Consider the following 16,512-nt stretch of genomic DNA (forward strand, 5'->3'; position numbering starts at 1 on the left):
TAATTAGTAAACTAGGCTGCATCACTTACTTTCTTTGTGCAAAGAAAAATAGTGGGAAAATAAATGTTTTCCTTAAGCATACTTTGACTGTGAAAAATCACAAAAAAGCACAGCAAAACTTCAAAATCTGCATGTGAGAACACACAGTCTTCACAAGCAGCTGCGTTATTAAATACCTTTGCCAAAATCAACCAATATATCAAAGCATAGCTGAAAACATTTTTGTATGCTTCTGAAGAAACTGAGAGGTTTGGACAGCAGCTGCAGGTCATGTGTATCTGAACCCAAGATGGCTCTGAAACGATAGTATAGTTCATTTCTATTTGCTATGAGTATGTTTAGCAAGTTACCATTTAATGTGTACTGCTCCAGAAATTTTTCAGAAGTTCAGCCAAGAACGGACTCAGCTAGGGAACAGAGGCTTTATTTTAGAGATGCAGAGAGAATTGACAATTGCGAGGAAGTGAATTTTCCAACAGCAGGGTGTAGATGGTGAGAGAGAGGAAGAAACGCAGAGGGACAGCCTTTGCTCCCCTCCAGCCAGGACTCACACAGACAAAACGGTTGCGCTGGGCCGGCACACAGTCAGAAACCGTCTCGGACAAAACAGCTGAATCAGCAACTAAAATCCTGGTGACCTCTGTAGCAGCAGCAGCCTGAACCCAAAATTAATCATTTTGAACCCAGCACACACCATTAAACATCATCTATTTCCTCTGTTGAGAGCTATGGTTAATATTTATCACTGACACGCTGTTCATATATTTCAAGGATCCTCCTCAGAACTTGCAGCTGATCTGACAAAAGGACCCGACACTCCTTTGGGACGGATATTCATTAAGAAATCGTTAAGCACGCCTGTGAACTAATGCTGCAGTTCTCCAGAAGGGCTATAACCATACCCCTGTGTACACAACTGCAGCGCCAGCCCTTCAGACTATTTTGCAGTCCTTTCAGCCAGTAACGTAACGTGCGAAGCGAAGTCTGAGAAGCATTTACTGAGCTACCTGAAACAACATCGCTAGGACTCAGCCGAACTGTAATAAACCTCAAGGCGAGATGTCAAGTTGTCTCAGTTCAACCTCTCAAGTTCAAGGACAAAAGAAAACAACCTCCAGAATAACCCTACTAGAGTTTTAAAAAGAAGGAATAGAAAAATATTTACCATCTTCAGAGTTCATTTTTCATTTTAACTTGCTCATTTTTTTGGTTTTGTTTATAAGCTGAACAGAGAACAGATAACAGTGCTACTGTCAGGAACTGAGAACTGGGACTTTGCTTCAAACAGGGACGGGCAAAACATTTCCTGAGCTAAATGGCTGATCGAGTTGAAAGAGATTTGCCAGAAACTTTACCATAAATTATAAACCTTACCGACATTTCTGTTCAATGTCTTTTTCTGCAGGTCTACTGCCTTGCACTTGGCTTAGTTTGAAAGTTAAGCGTGCCCTTCAGGTCAAGAAAAATATTAATCTCACAGAGCAATCATTAAAAAGAAAAGCTTATTTCTCACAAGGGAAACCTTCCTGGTATGAACTATCTCAGAAGAGAACTGCTCTTTAACCTGGTCGAGGAAAGGACTGCTTTACAGATCTGTACAGAAAAACATTTACAGAAGCACAAGTTTCCCAAAAGTCTACGTTTCTGTGACATGAATTTGCTTTGCTAAATCATTTTGGGTTGTGCAATCTTCAAGTTTCGTTATTATACACAAGGTATTAGTATTGCTGTGTATCTCTCTCTTTTTAAGCCATCTCCCCCATTCTCCATACCTGTGGATTTTATGCTGCTGACACGGAAGCAGCAATACCAACGGCCTGATCCTGCACGAGCCATTTGCTCTCAAAGCTGGCACAAAATTTCACGTTACCTCTCCCAACCCAGGAGCTAACACTAGAAGTTTTAACGTGGTCTCAAAACCACTGTTATGAATCCTTTGTTGCACCCGTTACAAAGGCACACACAATACATGTAAGAGTTGGGGCATTTCTGCTGCACTAAGACGCGTGCTGGGCTCTGCTCTGCGTGCAGACCGGGACACCCACGGACACGCGCTGGGCCCGCGCCGCTTTGACCAGTGCTTAGCAAAGCGCTGAGGTGCACTGCTCTGCAGCTGCCTTTAGCGCCTCACCACACCGACCTACTGTGTCATGGGCATGAATGAAGCCAGCGGTCTTTCCGAAAAGAGCTAAAACAGAACAGACTTTGAATAAGGCTCGCCTTTCAATCCAGGAGAAGAAAATCCTGGGTCCAGGCTGCGCTCTTTGTAGCGCTCACACCATCTGCAGAGTTGCTGCACTAGCGCAGTCCGAGCGCAGTCTGTGCCCAGTTGTACAGTGTGTGGTGTTTTTTTCTTTTCCTTTTTTTTTTTTGCTTTAATTTCAAGTGTTTTAGTTAACAGCTCTGATACCTGAGAATATATCTGTGATATATATACACAGATACCTGAGATATTATCTCATTTCTTGTGGTAAAACAGGGAATTAACTGGAAAACACCTTTTTTTCTTTTTCCCCTTTTTAAATTACAAAGGTACAGAAAAAATAGCCTTAAAAAAAAGAACCAGCATCTAAGTCAAATTTCTTATGAACACAGATATTATATCATTTCCTCAGCTCTACACAACACATTACCTACCTTCCCAACCAAATACACCACCAACTTTGCGTTTATTAAATTACTTTATCTTTGAATGTTTTATTTCCTTGAAAAGAAAAAATTAAGCCGGAAGACATTTTTATTAAATTTGTGCAATCACACTTCTAGATGCAGATTAAGCAGATGCAAGGTGCCACTGAATAACCATCACATCTACCACGTTTTAGAAACAGTGTTTTCTCAGTTAAATGATTAAATCATATCAACTTCTCCACTTCCATCTATGAGGGATCACTTCTGGCTTTTTAGCCCTCATAATGTCTTATCGATAACATGACAACTCTTCCCTAACATGCCTCACCCACACAGAAACCTGCTTTATATCTGAATCTAGACCCGTACGATATGCAGACCGTGCTATCAGAGAATCTGTGCATTATTTTTCAAATATCTCAGAAAAATTCTCAGATCTCACACTCGCCCATCACTCATCACAACAGACACAAAGAAAAACATATTCAAAAATATTTGCAGCTCTCCGGTTCATATTCCTCTCCCAGACGTCGCATACTTCAGGTATCAAAGGTTCCCATGCAAATCTGATCCACCTGATAGCATTTGAAGGAAAGAATTCACTAACCCTTTCTCCAGGAAGCTGAAGCCAGGAAAACAGTAATTCAGAATTCAAAAGCAAGACAAAAAAGCGTATTTCCAAAACCTCTGAGGCTGCTAACACAGGGAGACACTCGGTAGTACAGTAAGCCACCTCGGTGATCCTGGGTTTTCTTACTCGGTAAGGTCATTAACTACATTTAAATAAACAACGATCAAGCAAAGCATTAAACGCACTGCAACTTCCACCTATTAAAGCTAAAGCTGCCTTCCAGAATTATAAGCTATTTTCAATGCTACAGCAAGAGAACGAGGGGCAGAAAGAAAACAGTATTCTGAAATGAAAGTGGGGGTCAACATCCTGTTCTCGTATTTCACACATCAGAAGACAAGCTTTGATTTCCAGCACAAGCTTATTTTCAGACCACAGGACAGGAGGCAAAATAAATTCTTCAACAGCTTTAAGTCAGGGGGCTCAGCAGTCCCTGTTTTACAGAGTCTAGAAAGAAAAATGCATCTAAAACTGGGAAAACTTTTCATATGTGCCTCTAAAGTAGCCGACCAGGCTCCAGTAGGCAAAGGGAACATAGAAATGAAATGGCTCAGTGTAGCCCACCATGGAGCAGACCTCAGTACCAGCTAATTCGAAGAAAATTATTCTCTAACAGTAAATCTGGTAACGGAGCAGTAACATGCTTACTTCTCAACGCTACTGCCTACTACTGAAGCAAAGAAAAGCAGTTTTCTCTAAAGGTGGCAGAATGTGTTCTACTTAGAAGGAAGGGTTGGAAATCAAAAGCTTTCATCTCCAAAGCAAGCCAAAGAAAGAATTAGTCACTTTTGCAAAGTGCTTGGAGTTTTTCAAACGAAAGCTACCACCTGTAACTCAAAGACACTGCTGGTAGCAATACCTTCACTAGGGAACAACCGAAATACCACTTTCAGAACAAGCCTTTTTTAGTATTTTAGACACTCTACCATCCAGTTCTGTATGGAAAGGCACGTCAGAGAGAAAACCAAATGGTATGTACATAGGAAGGAATGTGAACAGTCTCTGAGCTTTCAACTATTAACTAAGGGTTTTAGCAATGTGAAGAATGGAAGTCAACACAAACATCCTTGTAATGCACTAACAAACTTCTCCACTCTAGTACTGGTAACAGCTAATTTAACTACAGAAAACATTTAAAGCAGTGCAACGATGAGCCAAAATCACTGCAATGTTTTCCAATTTAGCAAGTATATAGTGACACAAGGGAAGTCTGTGATTTTGAGGACTGTTAGTGTGTTACAGTGTACTGATGTTTGATGCGAGCATTCCAAGTGTCAGGTTGAACGACTTTCCTTCACAAAATGTAGTTGTATAGCTATATCTTGAAAAGGAGTCTCCACTGCCTCAATGGTTTGGTTATGAAAAAGTTAGTGGTCAGTAACTGCCTGTAAAATGGAAGGTAAACAGGAAGTTCTTGCAAAGTAGAAGATCGAACAGGAACATTAGCACATGAATTTCAACTTGCCAATTAAAGTATGATTGGATGATTTACAGATCTGTTCAGTATTTACACTTCATCCACTGCCATCTGCAATGCCTAATAATAAAGGCAATGACAAGCATTTGAAAGAGCATTGTATCTATTTTAAATTTATTCTGACAAATAACTAAGTACAATTATTTTAGTACTTATAGCACAAATTAGCTGTTCTTCCTAGCATCTGATGGCAAATTACAGAAGGTTTTCACTTACTCTGCCTCTACTGTTTTTTATATCTGTATGGAAAAAAGCAAATAAGCTTCAGATTTATTAAATGAGCAACTGAAAAAAAATGAAGTTGTTTTTGTGCACTTTCAGTTGAGAAACATTTAAGCTTCCTGGACAAGTCAATTTCTGTATGTCTTACTAAACCGAGAAATCCTCAGTGCATGCATAGTGCCGTGCATGGGAAATCCATGATGAAGTCCAAGACGAAAGTTTTCTAACATCATGGTTCATAACAGTTTGAATACAAGCCTGAATACTACTGGTGCATAATCAGAGAGCTTCTAAGCTTTAGGAGACTTACTTTTACTTATGGGCTCTTCAGATTCACTCCACTTAGCTTTAAAGAGTTAACTTTTCATAAAGGAGACCAAAGTAATGGCTGTTTTTTTTTTTTTTTTGCCATTGCAAAGCTAAAATGTCATCTCTGAAATGTCATTTACTGCATATCACATTCTATCTTTAGCAGCTTTTCCAGTAGCTTTTACACAGATTGCACATATGGTACAGAAAACCTCCACAATTTGCTGTTCTATGAGAGTAGAACTATGTTCCCTGTATATATATGGAAAAAAAAAATAAAAACAGAAAACAAAAAACCCACCACCAGCAAAACCCACAAACAATGCTTTTAGACTTACTGCTTACTCTTTCTACTTATGATTTATAAACACAGTATAAAACCATGTAAGACTGATAAGCTGAAATGTCAGAGCAGTTTAATTCCCAAGAAATAATGGTTTTGTCATTTCTAGCATAGGAAAGTTTTAACCACTAGTTAAGCAAGTTGTGAGGTTTACATCATTTCCTTTAGGAAAATTACACAAATCTCTGCTAAAATATTTGTTTTTGTTAGTGTACCTAAAGCTTTCCCTCTCATAATTAACCATCTCCTCTTACCTCATAGTTTCTTTTCCAAACAGCGTGTGTAGCTTTTCTATCACGTACAGCTTGTTCGCTTTTTAAACTGATATGGCAGAACATTGACTAGATTTGCATTTTAACATTTAACCATTCACTCATTGCTACAATTGGTTTCCACGATTAACAAATAGCACAACTGAATCTCAGGAAACTCAGGCTTATTTCCCCAATCCACAAAAGTTTACCACATAAATCAGAACAAGAAAATTAACTTATTTATGCCTATTTAGGGTCTTACTATACTTTTCTATTACATCAAAACATGAGGACAGACATACTAACGACCCTAAAATGGCTGAACGCAACAGGAATACAGAGTATGAAGGCATTTAGAAATTAAAAAATGCAGCCCCTATGACTCCACAAAACAAAAACCCTACAAAACAAATTAACAAAATTAGAATATTCTACCCAGCACAACAGATATTTTTTTTGTAAGCAACACTCCATGTTTTACAAAAGCAACTGAAAACAAATTTGACATTACCTGCATCTTCTAAAAAATACTGCACAGCCATCAGCACCTTTCCCTGAGGTTGTAGATCAAGCTGTGGAAAGAAAGATACCAACAGTGAAGCATGTGGCTAACTGAAACTCTCAGGAATTTACACAGCTCTTTCTAGGGAATCAAAGTGTAATATTCAGTAACTATTGGATTACAATCCTCTTCTATATCTCACTGCTGCAGCTGAACCAGGTGCTTTTATTCTATTGTTTTTGCTAGTATGCTGCATTGCTTTGATGTCTACCCAAAAGTTCATTGCAGTCCAAGTTCACATTGTTTTTGCATGTTCCTTTCCCTTTTCTGCAAAGACGTTTGTCAGCACCTATTTTTACTTTTCATAAATTCAATTTGCACAGGAACTTAGTTTTTAAAGTCTATACAATGCCGTGTGTGTTTATTGACAACAAAACCACAGACATACCAAATACCATTGCCTATCATCATAAAAATAGCGGTGGTATCAAAATTTATTTTGTTTTCCCACCAGACTATTACACATGGTTTCTCTGGAATGTCCTACAGACCAGCATCATTACAAAGCTCCCTACAGCAAAAAGAAATGCCTTTTAAGCCAGTTCCTGGGCTCAGAGAGCAACCACTAATGCTTAACCTGCTGCCTTCCTACAAGGTAGGAAGCTATTAAGCTTGAAAGACTGATTCAGTCTTCACTTTAGCAAAGAGCAAAGTACCACTGGGTTAATAACAAATTGGTGAATGCAACTTGGAAAAAACAAGAAAAATTAAAATAGATATATCTCCATAAATCTCACTGCCCTAGTGGGATACTGCCTAGGTTATTTATTTATTTCATTTTAAGGCACTGTCTGACACTCAGAAACATTTGCCTGACAAAGTTTACAGAAAGCAAAGACTTCAGTTAACAGCTACTAATGACTTTCTCTCTGTACACAAAACCAACCTTACAGGCTATGAAAAGTGAACTGATACCTCTTCTGGGCATGATGGTAGGTCCAAGCCATGACTGAGCTTGTTTAGGAGGAAGCTTAATGCTGACGGTGACTATATGGTACCTGCTCTGTGGGTAATACGCAGAGGATTTCAAAACACTGAACTGGCTAGACTAAAACTGATCACTTTCAGTTTTAACCATTCCTCTGAATAATTGCTCATCCCAGAATTCAAGTTAAGGTGGGAAAAAACTTGTACAGTTTCAGAATGTAACAGTTGAACACAAAGTAGTGAGATATTACTGACCCAGCCAAATCTGTAAGCACCTTCAATATTAAACGTCCCTTTAAGTTGTCGTCTCCCCACCCCACCCCCCAAAATCTGCTTGCTGAGATAGACTTGCACATACTCAGAGCAAGATCTTGCTACTTACAGCAAAAATGGACTTGAAAGAGAATAGGTCTTGTTTGTTTGTTTGTTTTGTTTTTAAAGAAGTATTTCCATACTATGTGAAGCAATAACTGGGTACTCCCTCTCCCCCTCTGAAACTCCCACCTAGCATTCAGGAAGAGATACCATTCATATATCCATCCCCTTCCAAGTGGGGACCAGCATTGTCGATTGTGTGAGCAAGATGACTCGTCAAGTTGTCTACCTGTTGTTACCTGCTCATCCTGCTTTAGCTCGACCAACAAAAAAGCCTCCTGAAGTGTTCTGGGCAAATTCAGCTACACCCCAGTCCAAAAGGCTTTGCATATGAGACTACACATGAGATTTTAAGGACACCTGCTTGTATTTAGCAAATATTACCTTTGCATTACCCATACTCCAAATACAGAATTTGTCAGTTCCTGTAGTACCAAATACATGTACTTTTTGTGGAAAGTGTCTGGAATACAGCTTTATGTACAACTGGATGTTGGGCAATACTATAGCACCTAACCACCCAGCTAGACAGCTCTCACCCAAATCATGAGATATCCAGATATTCCTCTCTGAGTCTTATTTCTGCATTTTGAGAAATGTTATCTATTCAGGCCACTAATTAGAGTTGCTTCAAAATTTGATACAATTCTGTGGGACATTAATGCCTCATCACACTTTCACAATGCTCTCACAAGGGTCTGAACAACTTCATCCCCCCAAAACAATTGTGTTTATTTAAGCCTATTCAGTTTCGCCTGAAAATCAATACAGAAGCTAGAGAATAGGATTTTATAAAAGACATATCATTAAAACCTTAATTCATTGAGAAATCATTGCAACACATCAACTGAATGAATGAATTTTTATGTTTAATGTTTCAGATTTCTTGGTTCAGGGTTTTGATCCTTCCTGTCACTTACTCCTCTCAATAAAAAATAGAAAATATTTTATGTTTTTAAATTCCTTTTTATTTGATGTTTATGGTAGTAATTGAAAGACATTCACACACAATTATTTAGCAGTTGTTCTTTGGGTTTATGTACTTTGACAGATAAGATATGATTAAAACAGAGTGGGGATTAAAAAATGCCCATTTCAGCAGCATTAACCCAAGTAAAATTTTCTGTAAAAATAAATTTGTAAAATAGGAATTCTAAACTGAAATGCCTTGGAATCAGCTTCACTTTTCTTCACCTTTGGATGAATCACAATGATCAGATCCAATTTAAACATTTGCTAATTGCTGCAATGACTATTAAGCTTTTTGAAATAGGCTCTCAGTGTGACTTACATCAGTATTTCAGATACCAAAGCCATTGATTTTATTGTCAGTTTCTTGAACTTTGATTGTACATCGCTAAATTAATTGTCTTACAAACTCCTGCCACACATGCTAAAGAGCTTGAACACTCACAGGCATAAGGTCTCTCTTCAGCTTGAAAGAAGCATAACCAGGTCGGCAGGTTTAAGAAATTAAACTTTTCCCTTACCCAGAACTCTGCTTTGCCGTTGCCTTTCTTGCACCGCTCTGCCAGGACTGACACACCTACAGTCACTTCAGATAATGGCTCTTCTGCTGCTTTCATGAGAACAATCTGAATCACGCGTCCTTCATAAATGTGGGCATCAAAAGTTGATTTCCATTCTGGATACATAGTGGGTTTCTTCTGAACCAAAGTTTTTCCTCTCTCTGAAAGCCACACAAAATAAGAGAAAATTGTAAAATCAAAAGGCAAAGTTCACCCTGACAAACAGGGCATGCAAAGGCAGTGAAGGTGTTAATGTGCAGCCCAAGAGACCAGGAGGGACAAATCCCGTTATGGAATTCAGAAGTGGGTTTAGTTATTTGCATCTTGACAGGGAATATTTGCATGTCTGCTTTTTGGCATCAATCTCCATCACGGGCCATCTGATCATACTGAATACCTACTGCTAGAAGATAAATTAAGACAGATCTTAGGTTGACTTAAGTTTAAATCGATACTAGTGGCTGAGAGATGAAAAGCTTCACATTTCATTAATCCACACCCAAGTTATCCCAACATGTCACTTCTATTCATACGCAAGTCACTTCATTGACATTGCACTCTCTCTGCCATGTTTGCCACTTTTTAAATGGTATTACAAGGCTTTATCAGTCTTCTCTAGCACATGCAGACCCTGCATTCCTAAAGAATAAGGAAAAGACTGAAAGAACCTCAAAATAAATTTTTTTCCACCTAACACTTACCTAGTTTCCCATAAGAACATCTCTACAGACTCTTTCCTTCAAGTCTTATAATGCCACACTATGCCACACTATTCTTATTAGCTAGATTATGATTTTTCTAATATACAATTTCTATCTCTCTTGCTACCAGTTAACGTAATTTCTTCCTATCTTTACCTTAGTGCACCAATCAGCTGTTTTCTGTCCCTATCTATAACAAGCTTCAGCCTATTTCCTGACCCGAGTCTCTCAGTAGTCCCATCAACACACCCAAAATGATACAGCCTCCCAAGCAACCACATCCAGTTTTTCACTCTGACTCTGGTACGCGATGCCACCTCCTCAGTGTTGCTCTGATTTACTCCCGAGCCTATTACTCCCCATTTGTACGCAGGTAACCGAATATCATTTTGTACATTCTGTACAATTTCTGCTACTTATCAAAATTATTTGCTGCAATGAAAGTGCTTTCTAAATTCCTCTCCAGCTCTGAATGATCCATTTTTTTCTTCATAAGTGTGTAACCTGTTCTTATGATATCAAGGCAGTAACAAAGCAGATTAAATAGCTTGACCCTTCTTCAACAAGCTGCAGTGTGATATGCCTCCTAAAATGCAATCAAATTTTCATTCTCTTCAATGAGGGAAGAATTAGATGCATCTTATTAAAAAAAAAAAAAAAAAGCAAAACTTCCTGGAAACTCAAGGCAAAGTCTGCATTCATTCAGTAGTAACTTGCTCAATACCCTTTGCTCAATTGCGCTGCGCGATCCAAATGAGAGTAACAAGTAGCACCCTTTTACTTCTTTATTAGGGAATGCCTGCCAACAACAGCATTACAAATTACAACTTTCACAAGCACACCCAACTCTGCTTGCCAAAAGGCATTCTAAAATGCTCACAAACAGCCACCTGAGGACCTCCACCATTTCACAGAAAACTTGACCATTCCTCCTCTACTCAGTCAAAAGCTTTTATCTGGAAATTGGGGAACTTTGCAGACAGAAAACAAACAAAAAAAAAACACAAAAAAAATTCTTAGTGATCCAAACCTACTTATCATAAAGGCACACTTCAGCCATCATCCTTGGGAACATGAAAAATTGCAGCTATTTGCAGAACCTTTGACAGTAATTCACAGTTTGCAGAAGCAGCAGCAGTTTACAGACATGTTGCTAATACTTTTTGTTGGATTTTTAGAGGCGAGAACTATTTCAGTCCATCCACAGAAGTCTCCCTATTCTCATATCCCAATTAAGATCTGTTTTGAGCAGTTACTATACATGTTCTTACCTCACATAGAACTAAAAGAAGTTGCCTGAATTACTGGCAACAATTTCCAGCCTGACCACGCTGCTTTTGTAATTAAAATCATACTAATCAAGACTTGTCATGGATCACAACATCTGACTGAAAATGAACACTTCAGTCTCAGAAAAGAACAGCCTTTAAAAACACTTTTCCTACCCCTTCTGAATCCAGGCATCCTTTATTTCTCTATTAACACTAGTGGCTTCAAAATACTTGACACGTTTGCAAATTGGCTTAATGCCTAATCATTAGGCAAATTATTTTCTTTTTGTATGATAAGCTTTTCCTCAATCATGCTTCAGCATGCAAATCGAACTGAAGTTATTATTCCAGATCTTGTCAAACTGATAATGGATGCATCTATTTCTTTTCCTGAGCGCCTCCCTTCCCCAGTCAGTCACCACTCAGGTTCACGGCACCCTTCTCCCCCACTTTTCAGTGCTTCAATGATACATGCAAGCAGAGAAGAGAAATGGTGGGATGATTACACTTGTCAGGAGACATAAGCTGCAAAATTTTAAAGGGGATTTATTTAGACCACTTCCACCTCTCCATACATACCAACAGGAACAACACTTTGAGCACCATTTCTTTAGAGGCTCTCCCAACACACAAAGAAACAGCTGCTTTGGAGCCTTTATCTAAACAAAAAGGAGATAGCTCAATCATGTTGTGAGGAAGAAGAAAATTCACCCCTTTTCTGCATTCTTTGGCATTTTGTGAAGCCCTAAAGACATAAGGCAGGATTTAAAAGGCCCTGTCTGATCCTGTACAGCAATTCCTAGGCTTTTCTCTCAATTCCTAGGCTTTTCTCTCATCCTGTTTGGCTACAGTGACATATTTTAGGTAAATGTCTGAAACTGTTACAAAGCTTTTGACCAGATTCTGTGAAGAAGTGGTCTTCGAAGACTTAGGGCCTGATGAATACGGAGGTGCTAACAAGACCTTGGGTGCAAGTCATTCCAAGCAAATAATTCTGCCAAAATGCCTCAGTTACTATTGTAACCAATTATGTTTCTCATTAATATACCCATCCTCTAAGTCAATACAAACAGTGTACTGCTCTGTGCTTGAGGAGGGTATTCTTCAACCTGTTGCAGCTCAGATCCCTTTTCATGGCACTCCACTACACAACTATCTTCCTTGCAGAGCACTTGTGAGTGCAGTCTGCTTCTTGCAGAACTGGAGAGAACAATGCTTTATTTAACATTTGCAAACCTACATCATACAAAACTCGCGATGCACCTTAACTTGTGCAAAAGTGACATTTTAACTGTTTCAGCTGCTTCACCACGTGTTTTGTGAATAGTTATGTGTTGGTGGTGAAGCGGGAGACAAGAAAGCTTGGACTTCGTACTACCAAGTGCTGAACACTCTTGCTGCCGGACAAGAAAGTTCTAATTAAGAAGCCTAATTTTATGTAGGGGGTAGAAACAACAGTCATTGTTATTTCTTGCATTCTGAAAGAAAAGCCCGTGTTGAAGTGCTTGGTGTGACAGGAAAAGCAGCATTCGTTACTACTCACAGCCTAAGAGGGATTGCAGTATTTCTCAACGGTTTATTCATACTCAGAAAAGCATCACCCTTTGTAACCCCACCTGTAGTCAATGCCTCCTTCATCTTGATAGCACAGAAAGGCTGTAGTTGCTCCCCTTGATTCTGCACAGGTCCCAGCTCAAACGAGTTGAAAGATATCCTTAAGAAGGGGGCCATTGTTCACAGCAATGCTGATGCACACCTATGTGGAAAGAATAGAATAAAAGACTTGGTCTGAGACACAGGAGAAAGCAATACACAGTTCTCAGCCATCATAACCAACACAACCCATCCACTGAAGTCTGCAAGTCTTAAATTTGCTTTTGAGATCATAAGCTTAAGTAAAACTGGCATGCATTGAAACAAAAAACATCACGTTTGATCAAAGACTGAACTTAAGACCCACTTTTAACTGTATCCTGTTAAAAATAAGTAGTATTCATACCTTTGACTTAGACCTTCCTCAGTTTTTAATTGGCTGAGACCCTACTCATTAACAGACACGGTTACATGGACACTCTTATTAAAGAAGTAGTTCCCAAACTAAGAGACAGATTAGAACTCAAGCGGACAAACTGCATGCATTTCTTAACACATTGATGATCCTTTGATTTTTAATTATGGAGTTTTGTTACTATAAAAAACTAGGTTTTTGAGCCATTTGTATCATAGAATGTGTATATTTAAGTATCATTCGGTATGTTGGAACTTAAAGCTACATTGTATAAATGTTTAAAAAAAAAAAAACACAAACCATCATGACTGGACCAAGGGCTGGGTTGGGAAACAAAAAGTGAGGAAGAATGGTTTTGTCTGTTCCACACATCCCTTTCCCAATCTCTCCCATAATGCAAGGTGCCACAAACACAAAATTTATCTCTTAAAACTGTTTTTATAAATATATATACACCTTTTTTTTTTTTCCCTTTGGGTGTGTAAGATTTTATTTTTCAGTTCCTACACAACCTCAAAAAGCTTCAGAATACCTAGATGCTTCAATTGCCAATCAAATCACAAAAGAAATGCCCTTGTTAATTTTATTTATAAAGATTATCCAAGAAACTCTTGAACTATGCACATAACTTCTGGACACTGCGGCAAAAAGCACTACTAGCTGTACAGTAAGGGTAACATGTTCTTTTGCATGATCAAGTAATTGCACTGCATATAACTACTTGGTCAACATTAACACGCTGAGTAATTGGTTCGTACATCATGAGTTCATGCTACTTTTTTTCCACTTAGACACTTAATGTGGAAAGCGATGTACCTTCCAGAGAATACCACCAAACCAAAACAAATAACAACACACAACTCCCTGCGTTGCTTTCAGGTGGTGCTGTACTACTCCTAGGACACATCACAGAGCTACTGATTCAAACTGTGAGACACCAAACTTTGAAAATAGCCTTTTTTGAAGGTGGGAACACATACCAGACAAAAGGAGTAGGAAAAACTACAGCAGTACCGTGTCACTTGGTTTAACCCAAGACGCAAGAATCCTGCAATTTCTAAGTCAGCAACTGGTGTTTCACTGGTCTTCCCTCGTTCTCAAGAGCTCCTGAGCTCAGAGCAGATTTCAGTTCACAGCTTGCAGCATGTTCAGCAATACAGCTAGGCTCTGTAGCTCGTATGTTGATACTTGTTCTGCGAAGCAAAAATGAGGTATTCAAAAGGTGAGAGAAAAGAGTCATTTGCTAGCAAGGAACGTTACGCGCAATCAGAGAACGAACAGGTGGGATTAGGAGAAAAGAGTTAACAAGGTAATAGGAAGAGATTACAGGAAAGGAAAAAAAAGGGGCTGAGCTGGCCTTTTATCATTTAGATTGTTAACCAGCACTAGGAAGAGCACTTCAAGCAATACTGCATATGCTTGTATTTTTTATTCTTTAAATTTATATATAAAACATCAACCTGAGAAGCAATTAACATCCTTCTCATATCTTTTAAGGCCCAGACCAGTCATTTAGATAAGACTGTGAAATCGGTTTTTGGAGCAAAACAGAATATAGCTCCTAACACCATTATCTCCACATCATGCAGAATCTCCCTTTGTGGAAACCACTCTCAAAAAAAGGAAAAAAAAATCTTACTATTTTCTAACATTTATTGAGCTGTTTTTAATTAACTGACTGGTTCCCTACCTTCTCTTCTGTAGGGTAAGACAAAGTTAGAAAGCAGGTTTAGGATTACTTGGCACTGCTGCTCTTCCCACTGAGCAACTAAGAGCCACCACTATAATTCACATTCCCACAGCCTGATATCCATACTTTCAGTAAAACAACAACCCTTCCACACTAATCCACTGGTTAAAATAGCTTGGAACACCAGTTGATGAGATTGGGGATTGAGATGACCCCACAAAGAGAGAAAATAGCTTCTGTAAAAATTAACAAATACCATCAGATACCTCCCTTTGACAAATGCAACAATGCTCATCAAGAGCTTTAACGAGGAACATATTTTAACTGCTTGAGAGACCTCATGCTTGCTACACTCAGAACTACCCTCAAGTGACCAGCTACGTGACTTGCCAATACTGGATAACAAAAAGTTACTACTCAATGCAGACGCAAAAGAAACCAGATTTCATAATCTTTTACCTCTGGGGAAACAGCTTTAAGACCCAGTTAGGCCATAGGTAGAAACAAGCTGGGTAGGTCAGCGTGCAGCTCCCACAGGAAATTTTATTTGACAGAATCACAGGACTGCAGGATAATTCAGGTTGGAAGGAAAAGCCCAGCTAGAAACCACAATTTCCAGTAAGTCTGGAATGACACTAACAAAAAATTGGAAGGCATCGACAAAGCTAAACTAACAATTGCACTGATTTCACTCAAACTGACTCAAACTAACAGCAGTCCTGAAACGGAACACAAGGCTTGTCATTTGACATTTACTTCAACAGCAAATATACAGATACAATAGAAAGGGGTAGAAAAAGCACATGGACTTTATATAATCACACAATCTTCCTCATTTCTAGTGGCCTAATACGAAATCTACTTTGAAGGCCACATTTTCTACTCTGCTTCTCAAAAGCTGTTTTTCAGTTTTGACTATGGTTATTTGTTTTAGCTTCGCAGTGCTTGGCTTCAGTGCAATCTCAAATTCTCACTCAGAAATGCAGTACTAAACACAAGCAATTAAAGGAGTTAAGACAAAACACCAAACCCCGGGAATTTCTGATGATGAGCTCAGTTCAAAGTTGCCATGAAGAAAACTAGAAATTACCTTTCCATTTAACAGAAAAATCTCAACAACTTAGTTTCACATAACAAACTACCTGTTCCTGCCAAGTTTCTCTATCCTTATACATTCTGCTTTTTTCAGAAAAGTAGAGATGTTCAGTGGTCTCATGTAAAATCTCACCATATATGATAGACTGTACTGTGATGCAGGGAGGTTAAGTGAGAAAGGAGGGCTTGGATTTGCTCCTCAGGTACGTTTTCCAATCCCTGTCTATGCTAAAATACTGCAGTTGACATGTACTGGCTGTACTGCTGTGAAAAAACAAAAACATACCTCACTAAAACTGTTTTTGGCAGCAAAGCTCCAGACACAGAGATTCACTTTAATTCAACAAAGTTTCTCAAAATCCCTGCAGAATGTGCTCATCCAAACTTTTGTCACATTTGAAAAGCAAAAACATCCAGAGCAATACATGCATTTTGTTCACTGCATTTTAGACACAAGCACCTCAGGTCTCCTCGACTATTTCCGAAG

General features: G+C 38.8%; 1 protein-coding gene across 9 annotated transcripts in view; it reads right to left on the bottom strand.

Annotated features, from left to right (window-relative positions):
• The window catches only part of PRKCD (protein kinase C delta), a 67,939-nt gene that overhangs the window by 16,926 nt on the left and 34,501 nt on the right, over positions 1-16,512 (bottom strand). For 7 of the 9 annotated variants that reach the window (XM_067003478.1, XM_048072426.2, XM_013192007.3 and 4 more), the window contains 3 exons: positions 12,849-12,988; positions 9,222-9,421; positions 6,379-6,439 (listed from right to left, as the gene is read on the bottom strand). In XM_067003478.1, the coding sequence (XP_066859579.1) occupies positions 6,379-6,439; positions 9,222-9,421; positions 12,849-12,963 (376 nt within the window). In that variant the 5' untranslated portion in view covers positions 12,964-12,988. Of the gene's footprint in view, positions 1-6,378; positions 6,440-9,221; positions 9,422-12,848; positions 12,989-14,220; positions 14,434-16,512 lie in introns of all 9 variants that reach the window. The other 2 variants (XM_067003476.1, XM_067003475.1) reach the window with 2 other exon arrangements.

Source organism: Anser cygnoides, chromosome 10, assembly GCF_040182565.1.
Source record: "Anser cygnoides isolate HZ-2024a breed goose chromosome 10, Taihu_goose_T2T_genome, whole genome shotgun sequence".
In the NCBI taxonomy this organism is placed as follows: Eukaryota; Metazoa; Chordata; class Aves; order Anseriformes; family Anatidae; genus Anser; species Anser cygnoides.